Here is a 21094-nt window from a genome sequence, read left to right as displayed (position 1 = left end):
AGCGAGACTTTCCAATCCCTATTGTTCTTTGTGCCTCACTAAATAAGCTCAGTGCTGTTTTAACAACAACAAACTCTACACTGTTAAAGCTCTTTTAAAATGTTTCTTAAAGTTAGATATAAAACTGTTTATCATCAAAACAAAACACAAGGTACAAAAAAGGACATTTTTTTTTGTTTTTTTTTTGTTTTTTACAATCAAAGGGCAAGGACTTCCTAATCAATGGTTGTTGCTCGCCACGAGAGCCTGGATGCTGGTGCTGCTAAAGGTGTGATTTGAATGGCAAATAACCTCCTGACGCAAATGCAACCATTAAAAAGTCAAGAAAACAACACAGGGTTTGGGTTTTTCAGTCTGGGATTTCTTGGCTTTTTCCTCCAGGCTGCCATTAAGAGGAAATAGCACAACACAAGCTATGAGGCCGATGGAAATCCATAATCAGCCGTGTACTTCTAGCCCTTGCTGTGGGGAAGGCAGTAGCACTACTGCAGAAATATATGGAAACAGATTCTAGTTTTCCGCTTTAAAACTCAGCTTTGTGACTGAAAACTCCTTCCAGAGGAAACACGCACGGTTGTAAAAACTTGGTGTCACATTGTAGTCAGCATATTTTGGTCTCTGTAAATGCTAAAGTTGAAGCCTGAAAGATTAAAGAAAAGGCATCAACTTGGCACATATTTTCAACGGTAAAGGCTTCTTATAAGCGCTTGGTCTGGAGTGTATTAGTATTAGCATCATTGACTGACTTCAAAAGGAACCTCTGCTTTGTATAAAAATATCTTTAAAAAGACATTGAAGATAAATTCTTCATTAAAGGCAGTTAAACTTGCCATGGCTGGAAAACGGTATGTGAAATGCTGATGTTTTTATGATGTGCCGACATTCTCTGTGCACCTGTGCCGCTCTGCTATGACAAGCATACATTTCCACAAAGATCTGTGTATGTGGCGCGTTAAACTTAAAAAGACCTTTTATGGATTGGAGCCAGATATCGGGCACAAAGGTAGAAAAGAAATGGCTATTTATGGGTGCGGTTTCTCTGAGGGGTTGATGTCGAGAGTAGGGATGGGCGATACCACATTTTTTGGAATCTATACGATACCGATACTTTTGGGGTCATTTTTCTCGATACCAATACTGATACCGATACTGGTCATTTTTATATGGGTGAATGTATTTCAATCAATACACATTTCTAAAACTGGTTATTTTATATAATTAACAGGTACATTAAAATGATTTTACTTTAACTGGTTAATTATACAATGTTAATGTGAAATTAAACACATAAACAAAGTTTAAAACTAATACTTTAATGACAAACAGAATCTAAACTAGAATGACATGGCTGGCTTAGTTCAATTCCCTGCTGCTGTGGACTGTATTGGCTCAGAACAAAGATGTAAGATGTAAATTGTCCTTTTATGTTTAAAATTGCTGGCCTACTTTTTACATATGCAAATTAGTATCAATACTTTTTGCCCAATATCGATACTCAAAAAGTAGCCGTTTGATATCGACATATCGATACTGTGGTATCGATCCGCCCATCCCTAGTCGAGAGTCTAGAGAGGAGTCCTTTTCGTGAGTCCGAGTCGTCCCAAGACAAGTGCGGGATTAGAGGCAGAGTTTGCAAAGTGTTCGCTTAGTTCAAAAAAACCTCACGCTTCATGTTTCAGAGCCCAGCATAGATGAAATGATGTTCCTCTCCTTCTGGAAGGGGCGTCGTTTTTCGTAATCAGGATAATTTAAACTGAGGTTGACGGGCCGTGGTTTGTTTTTTGTATGTTGCCAATGTTTGGATTTGTCTGCTGTGGTCAATGTTGTATTTGTGTATTTCCACTCACTGCAAATGAATTTCCCCATGGGGACAATACATTTCTACTACTACTACTACTAATTGTCTTCAGTCTCGTGTTGAAATGGAGAGAATCGAGTCTTCATTTACTCCCGCAGCAGCAAATTCAAAATTGAATTTTTAACTTCAATATGCAAGAATTTAATAAACACCTTTCAAATCCTGTGGACACTGTGGAGAAGGAGGTGGACATGAAGAGGGTCTTGTTGTCGTTTGCTGCTCAAAGTTTTGTGATCTTTCAAACTCCCCCACATTTTTTGTCACCACTGCCAATGCACGTGTGGAAGAGATAAACCTTAGTGCCAACACCATTCAGCTACTCAGCTCCACTTTCTGTCCACTATCATTAGTTTTGTTTACTCTGCCCACTGACACAACTGAAAACAGCCTAATTAAACCAAACTCCAATGTTTAAATGAACTAAAGGAGCTAAAATATAAAATGATGTTTTAACACATACAACCAATGGAAATATGTTAAATCAATGTTTACTGAAATTTTGATGAAAGAATCTTGAATATTTAAAAAGTTCTGGTCATTTCTCTCTTTAGGTCACACTGACCACCATTCGCTTCAATGGAAGGGGCGGGACTAAAGTCAGATGCTGATTTTGAACTAGAAACCACTGCAACTTTCTTCATACTGAACACATACACACACATTTCATTGCATATTGTAGGGGATACTGCATCTTTCCACCTAAACTATTTACTTGCCTTTCTATTGAGTTTGATCCACATACCTACTATATGTTTGAGGAGAAACAGCACAGGTTATCATAAATCACCATAATAGATCCATGGGCTCCATAGACTGTAGCTCTCCTGCTCTGGTCAGGCCTCCTCAGCTCTTCTGCTGCTACAGGAAATCCTCACGGACAACATGTGCGTGCGACAGCGAGGCCACAGTGACTCCTGGCGGCGCAGCAGTGGCACCACACGCCCAATTATCAGGGATTTTGCATATGACACATAAGACAAAAGAGCTAAACTCTACCTGAGAAATTATTTGAGACTCTGGTCAGAGGAACAGAATAGGTGGCGTTCACGATTTAGAATGTGATGATGTCATAATGTCAGGTGGAGGGCACGTGCCAATACAACTCTATGGGACAGTATTTGACAGTAATTGGATTCACAAACCTGACATATTATTTTTATGTCTGAAAGTCCTTCCAATTGGACAACATCACGCTCAAGTTTTTGAATATTGTCTCCACTTTATGGGGAAATAATTGGACATTGGTTTGTATGTGTGGACAGAAGAGACAGTGAACTTTGAAACAGTAAAAATAAAAAACAAATAAAACTGTCATTTGTCATATATATAGTATAAAATATTGTATTTTCCAAGTTTTTGTTGAACAAGCAGTAGATATCACTTTAAGACTGAAATGATGATCAAAACAACCCAATAACATTAACAGACCATGCAGTTTCAGATGGAAAATATTGAATAAAAGTTCCCTATAGACTTGAGACCCACTGAAAATCGGTTCCGTGACCCACTTTTGCGCCTCGACACAACAGCAGAGAATCACTGTTCATCATTATATATATATATATATATATATATATATATATAAACTCTTCTTCACCCTCCGCGGGCGGTCTCTTTTTCCTCCTGCTCGGGTCCTCTAGGCCTGGGAGCTTGAGGGTTCTGCGCAGTATCTTTGCTGTTCCTAGGACTGCACTTTTCTGGACCGAGATGTCATGTATTTCCTGGGATCTGCTGGAGCCACTCCTCCAGTTTGGGGGTCACTGCCCCGAGTGCCCCAACGACCACGGGCACCACTGATGCCTTCACCCTCAAGGTTTTCTCCAGCTCTTCTCTGAGCCCCTGGTATTTCTCTAGTTTCTCATGTTCCTTTTTCCTGATGTTGAAGTCGCTTGGTATCGGGATGTTCTGACAGGACATTTTTAAAATACAGACACTATTCGCATTTATAGACTACTTTAACTGATATTTGCACAATAATATTTCTCAAAATCATCTTGGGGGGGCCAGCGGTTCTGTGCTGGAGGGCCAGATTCGGCCCCCGGGCCTGACGTTGCCTACCCCGCATTAGAACAATGCGCTAACCATGGAAACCTCAAATGTTTGCCTGATATATGCTATCATGTGTCAGCACATTAACCTAAAACTTACAAATAAAGCATAAAAATAGCGACACAACAAAAAGAAGCAATGAAAAAGTAATAAACAAAAATGCTTAAAAAATGTTAAATACTAAATACTATTTCAAAGTATTCTCCCCAACACTGTTAGTAAGATATAGAAGCATAGGCTTCTACATCGTCCTTGACTCTTGAGTAGCTTTCTGCATGCTGTACTTCTTGGAGTACTTTTATACATCACTGGAATAATATGTGAATATTGTAATACTTGTTCAGGTTTGACCCGCCACTAGGGGGCGAACAAGGCCACTCTAAGCAGTAAGGCTGTAACTTGACATTGTGCTGGCAGACCTGTTCAGTAAATGCCGATCATCAAAACAAAACAAAACACAAAACGGACAAACTTGACCTTAAATATGGTGTTTTGTCTTATCAGAGAGCAAGGACTTCCTAATCGATGGTTTTTTCTTGCCACCACAGCCTGGTCCGGATGCTGGTGCTGCGAAAGGTGTGATTTGAATGGCAAATGACCTCCTGATGCAAATACAACCATTAAAAAGTCAAGAAAACAACACAGGGTTTGGTCAGTCTGGGATTTCTAGGCCTTTTTCCCCCAGGCTGCCATTAAGAGGAAAAAAACGCAACATAAGCCTAATGGAAATTATTATTGTCATGACCAGTTTGAAATATTTGAATTACAGAAAAATGAAACACACGATTTTACCAGACATTTTTACTCTCATTGCAGAAAACATGCTCAAAACTATACACGCTGTAACAGTCCATTTTTCAACAGAAACCTTTGTCTAAAACACAACACAATGTTATAAATAAACTATAATCTACATTTCAAAACATATTTTCAGGTATGATAAAACATGCACATTTGTAAGACTAAACAGCAGGGGAAAAAAACAAAAATTCAATCAGTTTTCTGACTTGGCTTCGTATCGACAAGGCACTGTATATAGCTTAAATAACGTATTGTTCATGGCTGTTAAGTGTTCCATTCGAGTACTACAAACTGAGCTAAATCACACAGGTAACTTGTACTGTACATGTGAGCAGGTCAAACACAGTGTCGAAACATGACTTTGTCCTGGGACGTTTCACCAGCCTTAGAGCATAAGAGCCTCTCGTCATTCTATAAGCACTGCTGCATCTTAGGTGTCATTGGAAATGTTCCTCAGTTAACCTCTTAACTCCCGCCTGAACCGAGAGCATTTTCTCCAGTTCCAGCTTTACCCAAATCCTGTAGGCCAGTGTAGCACCTCATTTGAAAGCGAAGACCTACAAAACTAAATTGATCTTTTTCCTCACATCATCAGATTTTTTTTCATTACTTTTTTTGTTGGGCAGTCGTCTCATTTTTGTCAAATTTTCGTGACTTTTTTTGTAACTTTTTCATCCATTTGTTCTCAATTTTTTGTCAAATGTTTCGCACTTTTTTGTCAATTTTTTGTCAATTTTTGTCATTTTTTTTGTAAATTTTTTTTCACTTTTTCGTCAATTTTTTCTCACTTTTTTCACATTTTCATCCTTGTTTTCGTCTCAGTTTTGTTGCTATTTTCACACCTTTTTTCCAGAAGCTTTTGGATTGGGGTAAAGCTGGAGAAAATGTGCTCGGTTCAGGTGGGAGTTAAGGCGTTAATGAGACTTTCTGTTAAACTCATATTCTTGACATGGGGAGGCTAGCAAGGGGTGCGGACCGATGTTCCCCGGGTGAGTTGAGGTGAGAGTTGATACATCAACCAATCACAAGTCATGAGAGTGAAACATCACACATATATAAATCAGCTTAAACCTGCCCCTGCCCCAGCCACTAACCTTAAAGGGACTATACAGAGTTTAAAAGTGTTAAAATTAAGTATTTTCCTTCCCCTACATGTTCCAAAAATGTCCTAATGTGTAGAATGAGCTCAGACCACAACTGCCTCTAAAATCCTGCACTGTCACTCAAAAAAGTGTGTTAATTCGGTCCGAACTGCCGTCATGCACGAGCTTAAAGGGGGGGTGTTATTCTTTTTATACTTTTTCAAGCTTTACATCATGTTATTATGTCATTCCCTCGTTAAAAACACGCCTGAAGTGTTGCCTTGGCACATTCACGTATATTTGAGTAATCTGTAAAAACTCTGATGGCGGCCATTTTAGGGATAGGTTTGCCTGAGTCCTCCTAGGAACGCCCCCACCTCGGAAAGGGTCAGAGGTTCTTAAAGAGACAGAGGCCTATTTCAAGACATTCACTACAGCCATTTTGAGAGAGCAATTTTATACAAGGCAGTTATTCTAATTTACATTTGCATTTACAGACCAACAGAAGGTTTGGTCATCATTGTAGTGTGCTATAGACTGGTGCTATGTGATTGAAAAAAGCAGAATACCCCCTCTTTAATATAGAAAGTGCAGTTACCCGTGTGACCTGAGGTGGCAGTAGTGAGTATAAAATGGCTAACTTGTATCTAGCCCCTTTAAGGATAGTGGACTGGTGCCTAATCTTAATACATCTATTTTCCCCCCACTTCTATTGACGGGGGAACATAGGGCTGACCCCCTAGCAAGTCCGTCTTCCCAGTTTGTCAGGCCAGCAGTTCTGAAACTGTGGGACTTGGGCTACTCAATTTAATTAAAGATCATTTTATTTATGCTTTAGTTTTTTTCTTGGGAGGTCAAATATTTTATAAGGCGGGACTTGGTGTGAAAAGTTTGAAAACCACTTGACTTGGGCTAACATGCTGTGATGACATGGAAGTAGAAATGTATAATTAGCCGTTTACTTCTAGCCGCTGCTTTAGGGACGGCACAGTAAACAGATAAAAAGTTTTCCGCTTTAAAATTCAGCTTTGTGACTAAAAACTCCTTCCAGAGGAAACACGCACGGGGTGTCACATTGTAGTCAGCATATTTTGGTCTCTGTAAATGCTAAGTGAAGTAGTAGCCTATTATATATGAAAAGAAGGCATTGACTTGGCACAAATGTTTTCAAAATGAATTCCACTGAAATTTAAAAATATGTTTCTTTTGGCATACAAATTGTCCTTAAAACAGTAAAGGCTTCTTATAAGCGCTTGGTCTGGAGTGTATTAGTATTAGCATCATTGACTGACTTCAAAAGGAACCTCTGCTTTGTATAAAAATATCTTTAAAAAGACATTGAAGATAAATTCTTCATAAAAGGCAGTTAAACTTGCCATGGCTGGAAAACGGTATGTGAAATGCTGATGTTTTTATGATGTGCCGACATTCTCTGTGCACCTGTGCCGCTCTGCTATGACAAGCATAAATTTCCACAAAGATCTGTGTATGTGGCGCGTTAAACTTAAAAAGACCTTTTATGGATTGGAGCCAGATATCGGGCACAAACTTAGAGAAACTGCGCCCATGAATGGCCATTTGTTTTTTGATGTCTAGAGTCTAGAGAGGAGCTCTTTTGGCGTTCCAAGTCGTCCCAAGACAAGTGCGGGATTAGTGGCAGAGTTTGCAAAGTGTTCGCTTAGTTGAAGAAAAACCTCACGCTTCATGTTTCAGAGTCCAGCATAGATGAAATGATGTTCACCACACTATCAAGTCCAGACAAGTAACCGTCCTCTCTGTTGCCCTCCGCCCATGTTGCCCTGTGCGTGAGTTCCTCTCCTTCGGGAAGAGGCGTCGTTTTGCCGAAGTCGATCATCCAGACTTTGGCCCGTCCCTTGCTGTCGTGGACGAATAACAAGGAGCTGCCAATGACCTACGAAAGCACATAGAAATATCGGCTTGAGAATCAATAACAATGCTCCACACTGCAGGACTTCGTTTTCCTTAGGTCAGTCTGCAAAGCTGTGGAATTCATTAGCAATTGAGCATGATACCAAATCTGTCTTACAAATGTTATTCTCAGGGCTTAAAGTGGATATGTCATGCATATGGATCTTAAAAATATACCTATTTTGGTGCCTCGGCTTTGATATTTTACGTTTTATAGTTTAAAAATATGTCTCTATAATAATTAAATGGTGATAAAAAGAAAGAGCTGGTGAAAAGGCTCCTCCTGCTGGCATCTATTGGAATAATTTTCTTAAAAATAACTCCCATGTTGAATGTACGGCATGGTCAGCAGCTCCAGCAGACAAACACACTTTGATAATATTGGATTAAGCTAAAAATGTAGCCGACAGTTTTTGGGTTTGAACAATGAAACAAGTGTAATCAGGAGGAACAGAACGAGGCGCTGACGCCGTAGAAGAAGAAACAGACACTTTTAAAAGCTTTGTCCGGGGATTATCTCAAAACTGCTTGAATGTTGTTAAATACTACTCCAGGTGTGTCTTCGACGACCAAACCAAAACATGGTTTGAGTCGATTTTGCATGATATGTCCACTTTAAGTCTTGGCTTAAAACTAGCCAGAGCTCTGTGTAGGTGTGAGGGTTTGAGAACGTTTTAGACCTATATCTTCAAAGCAGTAATAAGTAACTCTTGCCCCTAGAGGCCATAAGCGCAACTGCAGGTGTCGTAGCAAGTTGCGATTTTTTAACTTATTAAATGTCTTAGAGAGTAAATACTACGCTGACAGGAAAGGCGAAGGGAGAGAGGGATATTGTACATCCAATTACACAATGGAAATAATTCTTTTCACTCAAACTTGGCTGTAAATACTATTTAAGTGGCGCTAGCCCGCAGTTAGCTTTGCCCATTAGCATGTTAGCTTCTTCTTCGTAATTCTATTAGTGTGTATTGGTGGCTCCGGTCCGCTGGCAGTCAAGTTGCAAGCGTGGTTTTCTGGCCAGAGACACCAGGGGGAGATGAAAAACCCTCCAGTCATCCCATTAACACTTGTATTACCCCCAGAGGGACTACGAGAAGGATTTATTAAGGTAAACATGTTACATAGTGCTGCTTTAAGGGTGGATGCATGAATGAGAAACCAGAGACCGGAGCATCAGCACTAGATATAAACGTCATTGCATGTTTTTAACACATATCCAGGAGCATTTATACTTGAGAGGAGAATGAAAAGTGAACTATCAAAACATGAATTTCAGCTTTTGGTGTGTGGGTGTTTAAAATACACCATTGCATCGCCGTATCTAAATAATTCTAGTAATACAAGCCTTTTAAAAACTCTCACTGCAGAATGGTTCTTGCTTCCTGTTTTGTTTGGCTGTTATGTCTGATGGGTTGTTTGTATAAGTGTGAAACTAACTGTGTGGCCAAGGCTGCCGCTGGCCACTTTCCATGACGCAACTTTGAGTCACAAATTTGTACATGTGGGTTTTCATCGGACAGCGTGTTCTCTAGTCAAAGAAAATATAGCTAACATGTCGTAATAATAGTAAATTCGACGTGCAAAATCCAGCTTTGCGCAAGACTTACCTCATGTGTTTTGAAAAATGGAGAAATCTCAAGCGTGCCTCGGATTTCTTTAAGCCGTTCGAGGTAAAGGTTCTGGAAGAAAGGCAAGGTACATTTTATTAAAAGAAAGAAAAAATGCTTTGTTCGCTGTGCATTTGATAACAAAAGACTTTATAATCGATAGTGAGCTGGTCTTGCGAGTGTGCTTTGTGAGTGTAAGATACAGGGAGTTCCCAAGGACTTCCCTTTTGTTTAGTCTCAGCAAACATAAGGTCGTTTTTTCCACTGCCCAGCGACGTTTCTCACACTCATTGTTATCACCAAACACTCACCAGAATGTCTTTATTTCCTTTGACGAAGTCCTGGAAGGCCAAAGTCACTTGCTCTCTCGTTTTCGTCTTCTTGAAGTCTCTGTTGACCGTGCCGTCCTCTTTCTGCGTGTCCATAAAAGGGGAATCATTAGACAAACTGAATAGCTATGAAGTCTATGATTGTGTATATGGCGTAGATAAAGAAGAAAGCATTTGGGAAACAAGGTTGATATTGTGTGATTACAAAAGCATGAAAGACAGAGATGATTACAGGACAGATAACCGTTGTGGCAGGAAAGGGATTTTGAGCCAATAAGTCCTCCATATTACCACACTGCAAAAAGTGGATTCTAAGCAAGTAAAAAATGTCTTACTTTAAATAAAAAGTTCTTATTTTTTCCCTAAAAAGTAATAATGTCTTGCCGAGCAAAGTTCTCTTTCTTGAGAAAAAAATTCTCATTTTAGGAAATAAAATCTAGCCATTTCTTGTTCAGATATATTTGCTAAAAAACATGCTAATTTTTCTTGTAACAAGAAAGAAAAACTTTTTGAATCTTCTTCAGCTTTAGACAAAGAATATTTTTTCTTATTTTAAGAAAAACTAAGATCACAACAACTCTTAATGTAAGAACTGATTCTCACAGAGAGATAATACATTCCATTCTGTGTGGAGCATGTTCTCCCTGTGTCTGCGTATGTTTCTCCTACCACTAAAAACATGTACAATAGGTGAACCCTCCAGCCAGGTGATTCTGACCATCAGCCTGGCTCCACATCATGGAGACGGGTCCCCGGGCACGGGCAATCTCTTCCTTAAATATTAGTATTTATTAAGAACATTTTACTCAAAAATGTATGTAATTTAGAACATTTTACTTAAATCAAGCAACATTTAAGTAAAATACCCCACAATCTTTCACTAAATAAGAATGTTTTCCTTAAATTAATCCATTTTCTGAGGACATTTTGCTTAATTCTAGCTATTTATTTGCTTAAATTTAGTGTTTCTTTCTTGTTTTATGATAAGAAAAATATTCTAGAAACAAGAATTCGTAGCAAGAAAAAAATGCTTGCCCCATTGGCAGAATGTCTTATATTGTCTTATTTTAAGATTTTTGTCCTTGTTTTTAGTAGGGTACGTTTTGCAGCGCAATTGCAGACATAAAATGGCAAGAGATCAGAATGAGTGAAAGCACTGGGAGCGAGTTTACAACTAAAAATGAAATTGTTTCAAATCAATAATTCCTTCTACTTTTCCTTTAAGGTAGCTTTCATAAAATGATATGCACTACAAAATGTAAATATCAAGCATTGGCTTAAATGACTTGAACTGAGGGAATATCTTGTTTTGAGGGGTTTTCACTCATTTAGACCTTTTTCCTGATCTGATTAGATTAGATTAGATTAGACCTACATTATTTTGCTAGTTTGATGAAATTTCAGACTAGTCCTATGGTAAATCTCGCTTGAAATAAGAAAGCAAAACTGCCAATGGGACAAGACCCTTTTTCTTACCGCATTGGCAAAGAAACGTATTGAAATTACAGCAAAATGTATTGAAACGAGTCAGAAACATCTCAAAACAAGTGAAATAATCTAGGTCAAATGCCCAACTACATCTTAACTAATAAAAACAACAAAAATGTGGATTATTATGCTCAAATTGAGACATCTAAACTAATCTAGTAAGTTACTTTTCGCAGTTTTGTAATGCGTAAACTATAGAATTGCTATTCATATCCTTCTCCTCCTGACCTTATCCAAGTATAGTCATTTTCATTTTGGATCAGGAATACTCTGCCCCTGAAAGTACTTAAAGTCGACCATGTCCAGCCTACAATGCCATTTCACATACTGGTAGTAGTGATTGGCAGTTTTATAGTTATTTTTATGCACAAATTAATTCATTATAGTATATATACTGTATATATTGGTATATGTTATGCAGTAAAGGATTTGTAGTATCATAGCTGAGCATCTTCTATCTAGTGTGTGGAATAGTCTGCAACAAGTAAAGTCCCAGCTGCCAGGCAACAAGGTACTATTTACAGCAATATCTTCTCTCTTTGGTGCTGCCCAAGAAAAAAAAAAGCACCATTGCTTTTAATTTCACACGCGGAAACAGAGACTTTTAAATGCACGCTCCATCTATGAATCTCAAATCTTGTAATCCAATAAGCAGCGCACAAAGCTGAGGCATAATTCTGTTTTCTGGGATAGCCCTCGGTGCCATGACAACAGACCAGCGGGATACAGGGGATGTCCTTATTTGGTCTTGACCCGGAGATAGTGAGATGTGTGCGGTGTCAGAGCCAGATGCCGCGGCCCGTAGAGCTGCCACGGACAGACGTACGAGCTCAGCCGACTGATTAACCGTTTGCAGATGATTTGCAATTTGAACGGTCTCAATTGGGCCAGAATGATACGGCGCGTTTCCCCCCCTATCTGCTTTTAGATTTCAATTAGATTTTATTTTTTAATAGTCTAAAACCATGTCTGTGCAGCTCTCAATGAAATGGAAGTTTTCCCAAAGGTTTTTCAGTTTGTTACCCGTACTGGGTTGTTGTTTTGTTGCTGATGAAGCTTCTTGAGATGAATTACCCTGAACTGGAACAACCCGGGACATAACAAATGGAAAAAACCTTCATCTATGTTGACGTTAAAACAAACCACTACAAATGCAAACACTAATAAAACGACTGAAGGTTTGAATGAAGGTTTTCCACTCCAGTCATTGACACAAAATCGTTCCCACTTGAAATACACTGCAAAAAGTATTTAACTAGATCAGTATAAACATCTCAATTTGAGCATAATAATCCAACTTTTAGTTGTTTTGACTAGTTAAGAAGTTCTTGGGCATTTGTCCTAGATTATTTTACTTGTTCTGAGATGTTTCTGACTCGTTTTGATACATTTCGTCCTTATTTCAGGTAATTTTCTTTGCCAGTGGGGTAAGAAAATTGGTCTTATCTCATTGGCAATATTACTTTCTTATTTCAAGCGAGATTTACCCTAGAACTGGTCTGAAATGTCCTGCAAAGTAAACTTGGTCCGAACAGGAAAAATGTCTAAATGAGTGAAAACCGCTCAAAACAAGATACATTTCCTCAAGTGGATTCTAAGCAAGTAAAAAATGTCTTACTTTAAGAAATAAGTTCTTATTTTTTCCCTAAAAAGTAATAATGTCTTGCCGAGCAAAGTTTTCTTGAGAAAAAAAATCTTATTTTAGGAAATAAAATCTAGCCATTTCTTCTTGAGATATATTTGCTAAAAAAAACATGCTAATTTTTCTTGTAACAAGAAAGAAAAACTTGTTGAATCTTCGAAGGTCCTGGGTTCGATTCCCACCAGGACGGGGCCTTTCTGTGTGGAGCATGTTCTCCCTGTGTCTGCGTACATTTCCCCTACCACTAAAAACATGTACAATGGGTGAATCCTCCAGCCAGGTCATTCTGACCATCAGCCTGGCTCCACATCATGGAGACGGGTCTCCGGGCGCAGGCAATATTTTCCTTAAACATTAGTATTTATTAAGAACATTTTGCTCAAAAATGTGTGTAATTTAGAAAATTTTGCTTAAATCAAGCAACATTTAAGTAAAATACCCCCAAATAAGAATGTTTTCCCTAAATTATTCCACTTTCTGAGGACATCTTGCTTAATTCTAGCTATTTATTTGCTTAAGTTTAGTTTTTCTTTCTTGTTTTATGATAAGAAAAATATTCTAGAAATAAGAATTCTTAGCAAGAAAAAAATGCAAAAAAATTGGCAGAATTTTTTCCTTAAAACAAGACAAAATGCCTTATTTTAAGATTTATTTCCTTGTTTTTAGTAGGGTACTTTTTGCAGTGTACGTTTGACCTCTGCACGATTGTCAAATGTGTTAAAAAGTTCAGCGCTCTTTCATGCGTAAAAGCACCTCAAGAGTCTAAACCGCTCACTGTGAACTGAATCTTGATATCAGAAATAATTTGCAAAATCTAACCGCAATGGAAAATATCCGCCACAAAGAAAGTCTCGTGCACACACGTTCTCAGCAGGAAGTTGCTGGTCAAAACAGGAAGTGAGATCTTGCCCGATGAAGGACACCATACACCCACGCAGAAGAAAGAGGGGAAGGAAGTGCTCCATTGTCCCGGGCCGACGTCCTACCTTGACGCCTTCTATCCTGAACCCCAGCGTGGCCGTCGAGCTTATCGTCTCCCTCCACTGCATGTATCTGGGTTTGGTCACGGTCTTGTGCTCGTTTTCTTCCGGTGTGGGGGCGCTGGGGTCCACCTCGATCATCTTCTGATACATGTCGGGTCTCGGAGAGGGCTTCTTGCGGGCCTTGGTCAGCTCTTCTTCCAGGTATGTCCTAAAAAAAAAAAACGGAGGGTCAACAAACATAGATACAGACGGCATCTCATCATAGAAGGGGGCGTGGCCTCGCCGAGGGGGAAAATAGAATCTTTTGGGAAACACAATTTTTCACTCTTTTTAGCCATTTTCTGGTGGAATATGAACTTATTTATCACATACAAATAAAGTCAAGTGTAAATCAGGCCCATATGGATATTTTCTCACAGCAGATTGTTCTGTAGAAGTGAAAAAACGTAGCTAGCGCTAGCTCAGGGGTCACCAACCTTATTTCAGCTGAGGGCTACTTTAAGAGCATTAAGTTGTTCGAGGGCTACCAGTTAAAAACAAATCCTAAAGACTTAAACGTACACTGTTCACTTATAGGATATTGACCCCATATTATATTAAAATAGCTTTATTTTAAACTCATATCGAGTCACAAGAACCGAAATAACTGTAATTTTAAGAATTAGATTCAAGAAAATGAAGTGCACTGCAAAAAGTAAATATCAAGCATTGTCTTAAATGACTTGAACTGAGGAAATGTATCTTGTTTTGAGCGTTTTTCGCTAATTTGGACATTTTTCCTGATCGGACCAAGTTTACTTTGCTTGTTTGAGGACATTTCAGACCAGTTCTAAGGTAAATCTCGCTTGACATAAGAAAGTAAAATTGCCAATGAGATAAGACCAATTTTCTTACCCCATTGGCAAAGAAAATTACCTGTAATAAGAACGAAATGTATCGAAACGAGTCAGAAACATCTCAGAACAAGTGAAATAATCTAGGAAAAATGCCCAAGAACAACTTACCTAGTCAAAACAACTAAAATTTGGATTATTCTGCTCAAATTGAGATGTTTATACTAATCTAGTTAATTACGCAGTGTGTTTTACACTTTAGAAAAAGTCCCAAGGGCTACTGGACATGCCCCAAAGGCCCCCTGGGTGCCCAATCGTTAGCATTAGCCCGATGCTAACATGTAGCATCATGTTAGCATTCTCCGTTTTTTTAATGTATTTATGGGCTGTTGAACCACTTTGCTCCTCCCCATGTCTTTGTATCTTTATTTAGAAGAAACTGTATTCATAATTCAGCGTTTGTTAAAGTCGTTTTGGAATAATAAAAGAAAGTTTAGATTTTTTTCAAAGTTGTTTTCCCCTTAACGGTTTTCAAACATGACCATATATGGGCGATTCCAGAGATACCGTCTGTATCTATATAAGTAAGTCGGCATCCGAGACGCTTTGCAAAATGTATTGCAGCACAGCAGAGGACGGTTTCAACATTTCATCTCAGTTTTTTTTTCTTTTTTTTTTCCCCCTCACCTCACGCCCATCTTACAGTCCATGACACAGGGGCAGTCGAACTCGGCCAACAAATCCTCCATCTGGTTGTACTTCTGACCGTCCTTCTCCACGTCGCCATGGTAACCGGGCACGTAAGGCTGCAGCACGTCCTTCATGAGGAGGGACAGGCAGCGCTGCTCGCATTCACAGTGTTTCTGAGGCAGAGTTTTAAAACATGTTCACATCACGATTAACGCCACACTTAATTATCTACTATGACGCACACGCACGAGGGATTGTGTTAGTAGTAGCATAAAAGCACTAAAAATGTTGACATTACTTCTCCCAGAAATGATAAAGTTAAGCCCTTACTGGAAGTGCAATTAAATTAAAGCTGAATATGAATCTAGATTTGTTAAATAGAACCTTATTTATGGGGCACACAATACATCCACTACATCTGTGTTGAAACAAACTTGTCAACTTGCTTGTAATATATTGAAATTCTTACTTTTAAGATCCGACCATTGGCTCCGGCCTTAAAGCTCCCTGGGAAAGACAAAACATACGTTACAAAACATAGCCTCAAGGATTTGCAAAAAAGTTTGTTTTGGTGTTTAAGAACATATTGACCAGCTAAGCAAAAAGGCTCGAGGCCCTTTCTTTCCAGTCAAGCAAGTTTAAGGTGGTTTCTCTTGGAAATAGGGATGCTCCGATATCACTTTTTCTAAAACCGATACGAGTACCTGGATTTAAGTACTCGCCGACACCGAACACCAATACGAGTACAAGGCATTTTCTTCAACGTTCTTACTTTTTTCACAGTAGATTGGTTTGTAATTAATACATTTACTCATGTACATTTCCTTAAGTAAAGTAGGCGACACATTTAAGAGCAGTTATATTACAATTGTGCTCATGCCATTTATTTTATTTTCATTCAATATAATTTTAAATTTTTATGTCTCTGTCCATCATAGACAGAAAAGTCCATGTCCAAAAGCTCCTCAATGCCTGTGCTTTATTGATTTATGTGTTTTTATTTAACAATAGTATTGAGATGTTACTTAAATGGTCTCTTTTCGTCTTTACTTCAGCTCCAGTAGATTTTCTCATGTGTTTATAGTAGCTTAGCGAGTAGCTACAGTGTTTTCATTGTTCTGCTGCAGCTCATTTTCGCTCAATATAAACATGCTGTATGTCTTTAATTTGGATTTTCTGAGGACTTTTTAGTCACTAATAAACCCCTGGGCATAAAACGGCGTCAGAATGGCCAAAACTGCTAATCGCGAGTTAGCATCGTTAGCCTGTATGTTGTAAACACTGCAGACGCTGCAGCACTAACAACATTTAGTTCTGGTTAAATCCAGCTCAGACTCTGGTTTAGAGAGCGCAGTCTGTAATAAAGTCAGCTCTATGTGGATTATTGTATTTACACTAAACAATTCTCCAGTTTGTTGCTTCTTCTCTCCTCAGCTGAGAGGTGCGCCTCGTAGGTGCGCTGGCCGTACGTCAAATGGTATCGGTTTCTGGTATCGGGACCTCATGAGTACGAGTATGAGTACAAGCATGTGGTATCGGCCCTACTTGCATCCCTACTTGGAAAGCCATATTACTACAGTGAAATTGGTTGAGATAAGGCACAAAGGAAGTGGACATGATGAGGGATCCAGTGAGAGTTGTGTGACACCTCAGAGGGAATTATAAAAACCCCTTTCCAAATTCAGTTCTCGTTTAGATTTTTCTTGATTTTTTTTCCAAACTTGTGCGTTTTGTAATATTTCGCCTCGGTTTCTCTGAAAACACCGCCAAGGACTTCGCACTGTGCTTGCGTGTGGGAGGAGTGTTTTGAAACTACGAAGAATGCAGTCTCCCCCTGCACACCGCCGTGTACCTGCATGCCCCGCCAGCTGTATCCAGGGATACTTCTTCTTAAAGGACATGACGAACGGCGACCAGTGGACCATGTTCTTGATTTTCTTCCAGGATTTGTGCTATTGAAAAAAAAAAAAAAAAAAAGACAGAAACACAACCACAAAGATCATTAGTGTCAAAAGACAAAATCCCTTAATCATCTCAATGCAGAACAACATGACTTAAGCTGGGTTTCCTAAGTGGTGCGTCCTCAATTACAGTGCGCAGCGGCTTAAATATCACCCCTGGAAACGAGCACCTGTAATTTAAGTTCCCCCCCCAGCTCTTAAGCCCTTTTGACTGATCCAGCACTTTCCTACCGCTTTTGTTTAAAACGGCCTTAAGCAAAACACGACTTCAAGGCAGCGCACCTAACAACGCACACACACACACACACAGACGGGGATCCCTGACCTAATGGAAACCTCTCTTCAATCACTCTCCCACTCGAAAGCCTTTATTTTTGGACGTTTTAATTCATTGCTGTGATGGGGGTTTCCCTTGGTAACACACACACACACAATCGTGCTTTTTTCTTTTTTTTCTTCCTCCTCAGGGCTCTCCCTGTTCCTGTCCGGGACACATTGATCTGCGGGACTCCTGCCAGAGACACAAGCAGACGTGAAGAGACATTATTTGTCTCAAGAGACTGTTCACATGACATTTTATTTTTGTCTCAAGCTTTTTAATCGTCAAAATAACAGGTCAAATACGAAGTTTGCAAGCTGAAAGTTTTGGGAAACACACTGTAAGGTCACAGCAAGAATCGAGGAATCTACTCACACACACCTTCATGTGGTGTTGTTGTGTCTTTCCCAATGACACACAGACTGCACATTCTGCTAGTAAATAGGAAAAAAAATATCCCACAAAATCTACTTAGAATTTAACCACCTGAACTGAGCACATTTTCTCCAGTTTGGCTTTACCCAAATCAAAAAGCATCTTGGGAAAAGTGTCAACAAAGCAACAAGGATGAAAAGACAACAAGAAAGAATAAAAAACAACAACAAAAGCGTGATGATATAGGCAATAAAAGAGCCACAAAAGACCGACAAAAAAGTGACAAAAACGCAGCAATAAAGAAACAAAGAAGCAACAAACATGTGCTGGAAATGCACAAAAAAAACCATGACTAAAAAGTAGAAGAAAGCAACAAAAAAAGAGCCGAAAACACGACAAAAACGCTTCAAAAAAGTGACAAAAACGCAGGAATAAAGAAACAAAGAAGCAACAAACATGTGCTGGAAATGCAAAAAAAAAAACATGACTAAAAAGTAGAAGAAAGCAACAAAAAAAGAGCCGAAAACACGACAATGTGACAAAAACGAGGGGTTGCATAATGGTTGTAAGCTCTTAGATTTGGATAAAGCTGAACTGGAGAAAATATGCTCGGTTAAAGTGGGATAAAGAGGTTAAAAGAGAATTCACCTACAGTAGAAAAGAATAAAATGATTGATTTTGTGGTTTATTGTGGCTTCTTGGGATATGGATGATATGTCACCTTCACATACTGTACAGCTCCACTGTACACTATGCCAAACAACTTTCAGGTTCTTTTTTAGATTATGCCGTGATCTCATCCACAAAGGATTTCCCCTGTCCGCTCACATTAAGAAGCACAATATTATCTCTCCAAATAGACAAAATAGTGAAGAGGAGGAGGATGAAGAGGGAAGACTGGGAAAACGTTAGACACCATAGAAGGCAGCGTTTAAGCCATGTCTATCTATGGCCCATGCGCTTCGAAAAAACGCTCATTTCTGCTCGAGTCACGTGGTCCGTTTCTGTCTGCACCGCTGAAGAAGAGAGTCGGGGAAATATTTTGGGAAAAGAAAAAAAACTGCGTGTACACATCACATGGTGGAAAACCAGAAGGCAGGTCAGCCAGAGAGAGGAGCCTGACCCTCGGACTTTGTAAGGTTAAAAAGTATGAGCACGTTGGAGACAGTAATGGCATTCCTCATATTTTCCATGTACTTTTAAGCTTAAAAAAAAAAAAAGAAAAAAAAAAAAAGGTCCCGGGATCACGTTAAACTCTGGGAAGAAGCCAAGAGTCGGACTTTCCCCGTCGTCTGTCTAATGTAACTCGCTGGCTGTGTGTGAGAAAGTGCCTGGTCTGTGTCAAGTTCGTAATGATAATAGTTTGTCACAGCGTTTGCGACACGGGAGACTTTGAAGAACATATAAAGCGAAGCGATATTAAAAATGAGAACGGCATCAACCTAAGACGAGCACTCCATAAATGTAAGGGTGAGAGATGAAGCGGTCAGACATGAGTAAGCATGGCATAAATCCACTCATAAGCAGCACTTGGGGGATAGTGAGGGCTGGAGGAAGCTACGGGGAGGAGACGTATTATGACAACGAAAAGGCTTTAACCAAATCCAAAAGCTTCTTCAATAGAGGATGAAAATACTCCATTTGTAAAATATATTTTAACTTGATCTTTGTTTTATTCATGTATGTGCCGTTATCGTTTTGTTGAAGATTTTAAATTAAAAAACACACACAAAAAAATAAAGAGCCACAAACATACAATGAAAAAGTGATGAAAAAGCCACAAAAAAAGCAACACAATTAAAAAGTGACAAAAACGAGATGAAAACATGACAAAACAGCAGGGAAAAAGGTAAGGAAGAAAGAGTAACAGTAACATAGGGCTGGGAAAAATTTGTTTAAAAAAAAAATCTAATTTGTTTTTCTTCTTAGCTCTCTGCCCTTTGCTCAGAGGAAGAAGAACAGAACCCACCTACGGATTTATTGTTGTTTTATTAGTTAGTTATTAGTTTATTAATCCAAATAGAGCATAAATAATTTGGATGCTACAATCTTTGTAGCGCACTGCACAGTGACTTTGCAGAGAGAGAAAGGCCTTTTAAATTTTGTTTATGTTGCACTTTAATTAAATACAATAAACATATATATTTACAATATATTTTAGAGCTGCAACTAACGATTATTTTGGCAATCGATTAATCTACCGATTATTTTTACGATTAATCGATTAATTGCTTGACTGTGAATGGTGTATGAAAATTGTATTTTTTCATTTATTTTTAATCACATAAAGCTAAAGTGAGGACATGTTGATGGAGTAAACTTAAACTGTGTTGTAAAGTGTTTTTGTAGTGCCAGTCCTGCTTTATTAATTGGACGAGACACAGACAGATATCTATGAGATTTTCAATGTACAAAACTCTACAGACCCTAACTTGAAAAACAAAGTAGGTTTCCATCAAAAATCAAAAATGTTCATGTAATTTTTTACTCTTTTTAAGTCTGTGTTTACTAGAAAACGATTAATCGATTACTAAAATAGTTGACAACTATTTCAATAATCGATTAGTTGTCGATTGATCGATTCGTTGTTTCAGCCCTAATATATTTAGAGTTTGCCGTTATTTTTGTTTTAAATGCGGGGGAAAAAAAGCAAATCAAATCGAGTTTTTTATAAATGAAATTGCAGTTTGTTTGTTTGTTTGTTTTTTTGTTTGTTTGTTTGTTTTTTTTTGGGGGGGGGGGGGGGGGTCGCCCAGCTCTACAATAACATGACAAGACATAACAAAACAAGACAAAAAAAAACAAAACAAACAAAACAACACACACAAATAAAGTCACGATCAGTTTTGTGGGCCTCAGCTTTCACTGCTTTCATTGGCCTATAGCCGGTACGGAGCTTTAGATTTGCGTAAAGCTGAACTGGAGACAATGCGCTCGGTTAAGGCGGAAGTTAAGAGGTTGACCATCGGCAAGGCAAAACCGGCTTGGTGCAGGGATGTGCTCGGGGTCAGGGCTGTCCTCTTAATGAACTCTGGGCATTTGAAAGGGAGTGGCTTCGTCTGACTTCGCTGCTGTGACTGTTGATCCCCCTATGTAAAGTTTACACATCTAAATTTGACTCAACGTCCTGTGATCTTGTACATGTTAA

The 21094-nt window shown here is 38.8% G+C and overlaps 1 protein-coding gene across 3 annotated transcripts in view; it reads right to left on the bottom strand.

Annotated features, from left to right (window-relative positions):
• Positions 1-1589: 1589 nt before the first annotated feature.
• The window catches only part of LOC306974522 (inositol-trisphosphate 3-kinase A-like), a 39444-nt gene continuing 19939 nt past the window's right edge, over positions 1590-21094 (bottom strand). For 2 of the 3 annotated variants that reach the window (XM_079571804.1, XM_079571806.1), the window contains exons 6-12: positions 17144-17243; positions 15761-15798; positions 15289-15464; positions 13772-13976; positions 9638-9739; positions 9327-9398; positions 7003-7702 (exon numbers count right to left, since the gene is read on the bottom strand). In XM_079571804.1, coding sequence (XP_079427930.1) covers positions 7493-7702; positions 9327-9398; positions 9638-9739; positions 13772-13976; positions 15289-15464; positions 15761-15798; positions 17144-17243 — 903 coding nt within the window. In that variant the 3' untranslated portion in view covers positions 7003-7492. Of the gene's footprint in view, positions 1661-7002; positions 7703-9326; positions 9399-9637; positions 9740-13771; positions 13977-15288; positions 15465-15760; positions 15799-17143; positions 17244-21094 lie in introns of those variants that run through there. The other variant, XM_079571805.1, reaches the window with a different exon arrangement.

This window comes from Gobius niger (assembly GCF_951799975.1).
Source record: "Gobius niger genome assembly, chromosome: 15".
Lineage (NCBI taxonomy): Eukaryota > Metazoa > Chordata > Actinopteri > Gobiiformes > Gobiidae > Gobius > Gobius niger.
The sequence above is the reverse complement of the archived record's forward strand: the minus strand, read 5'-3'. Positions and strand labels throughout refer to the sequence as shown.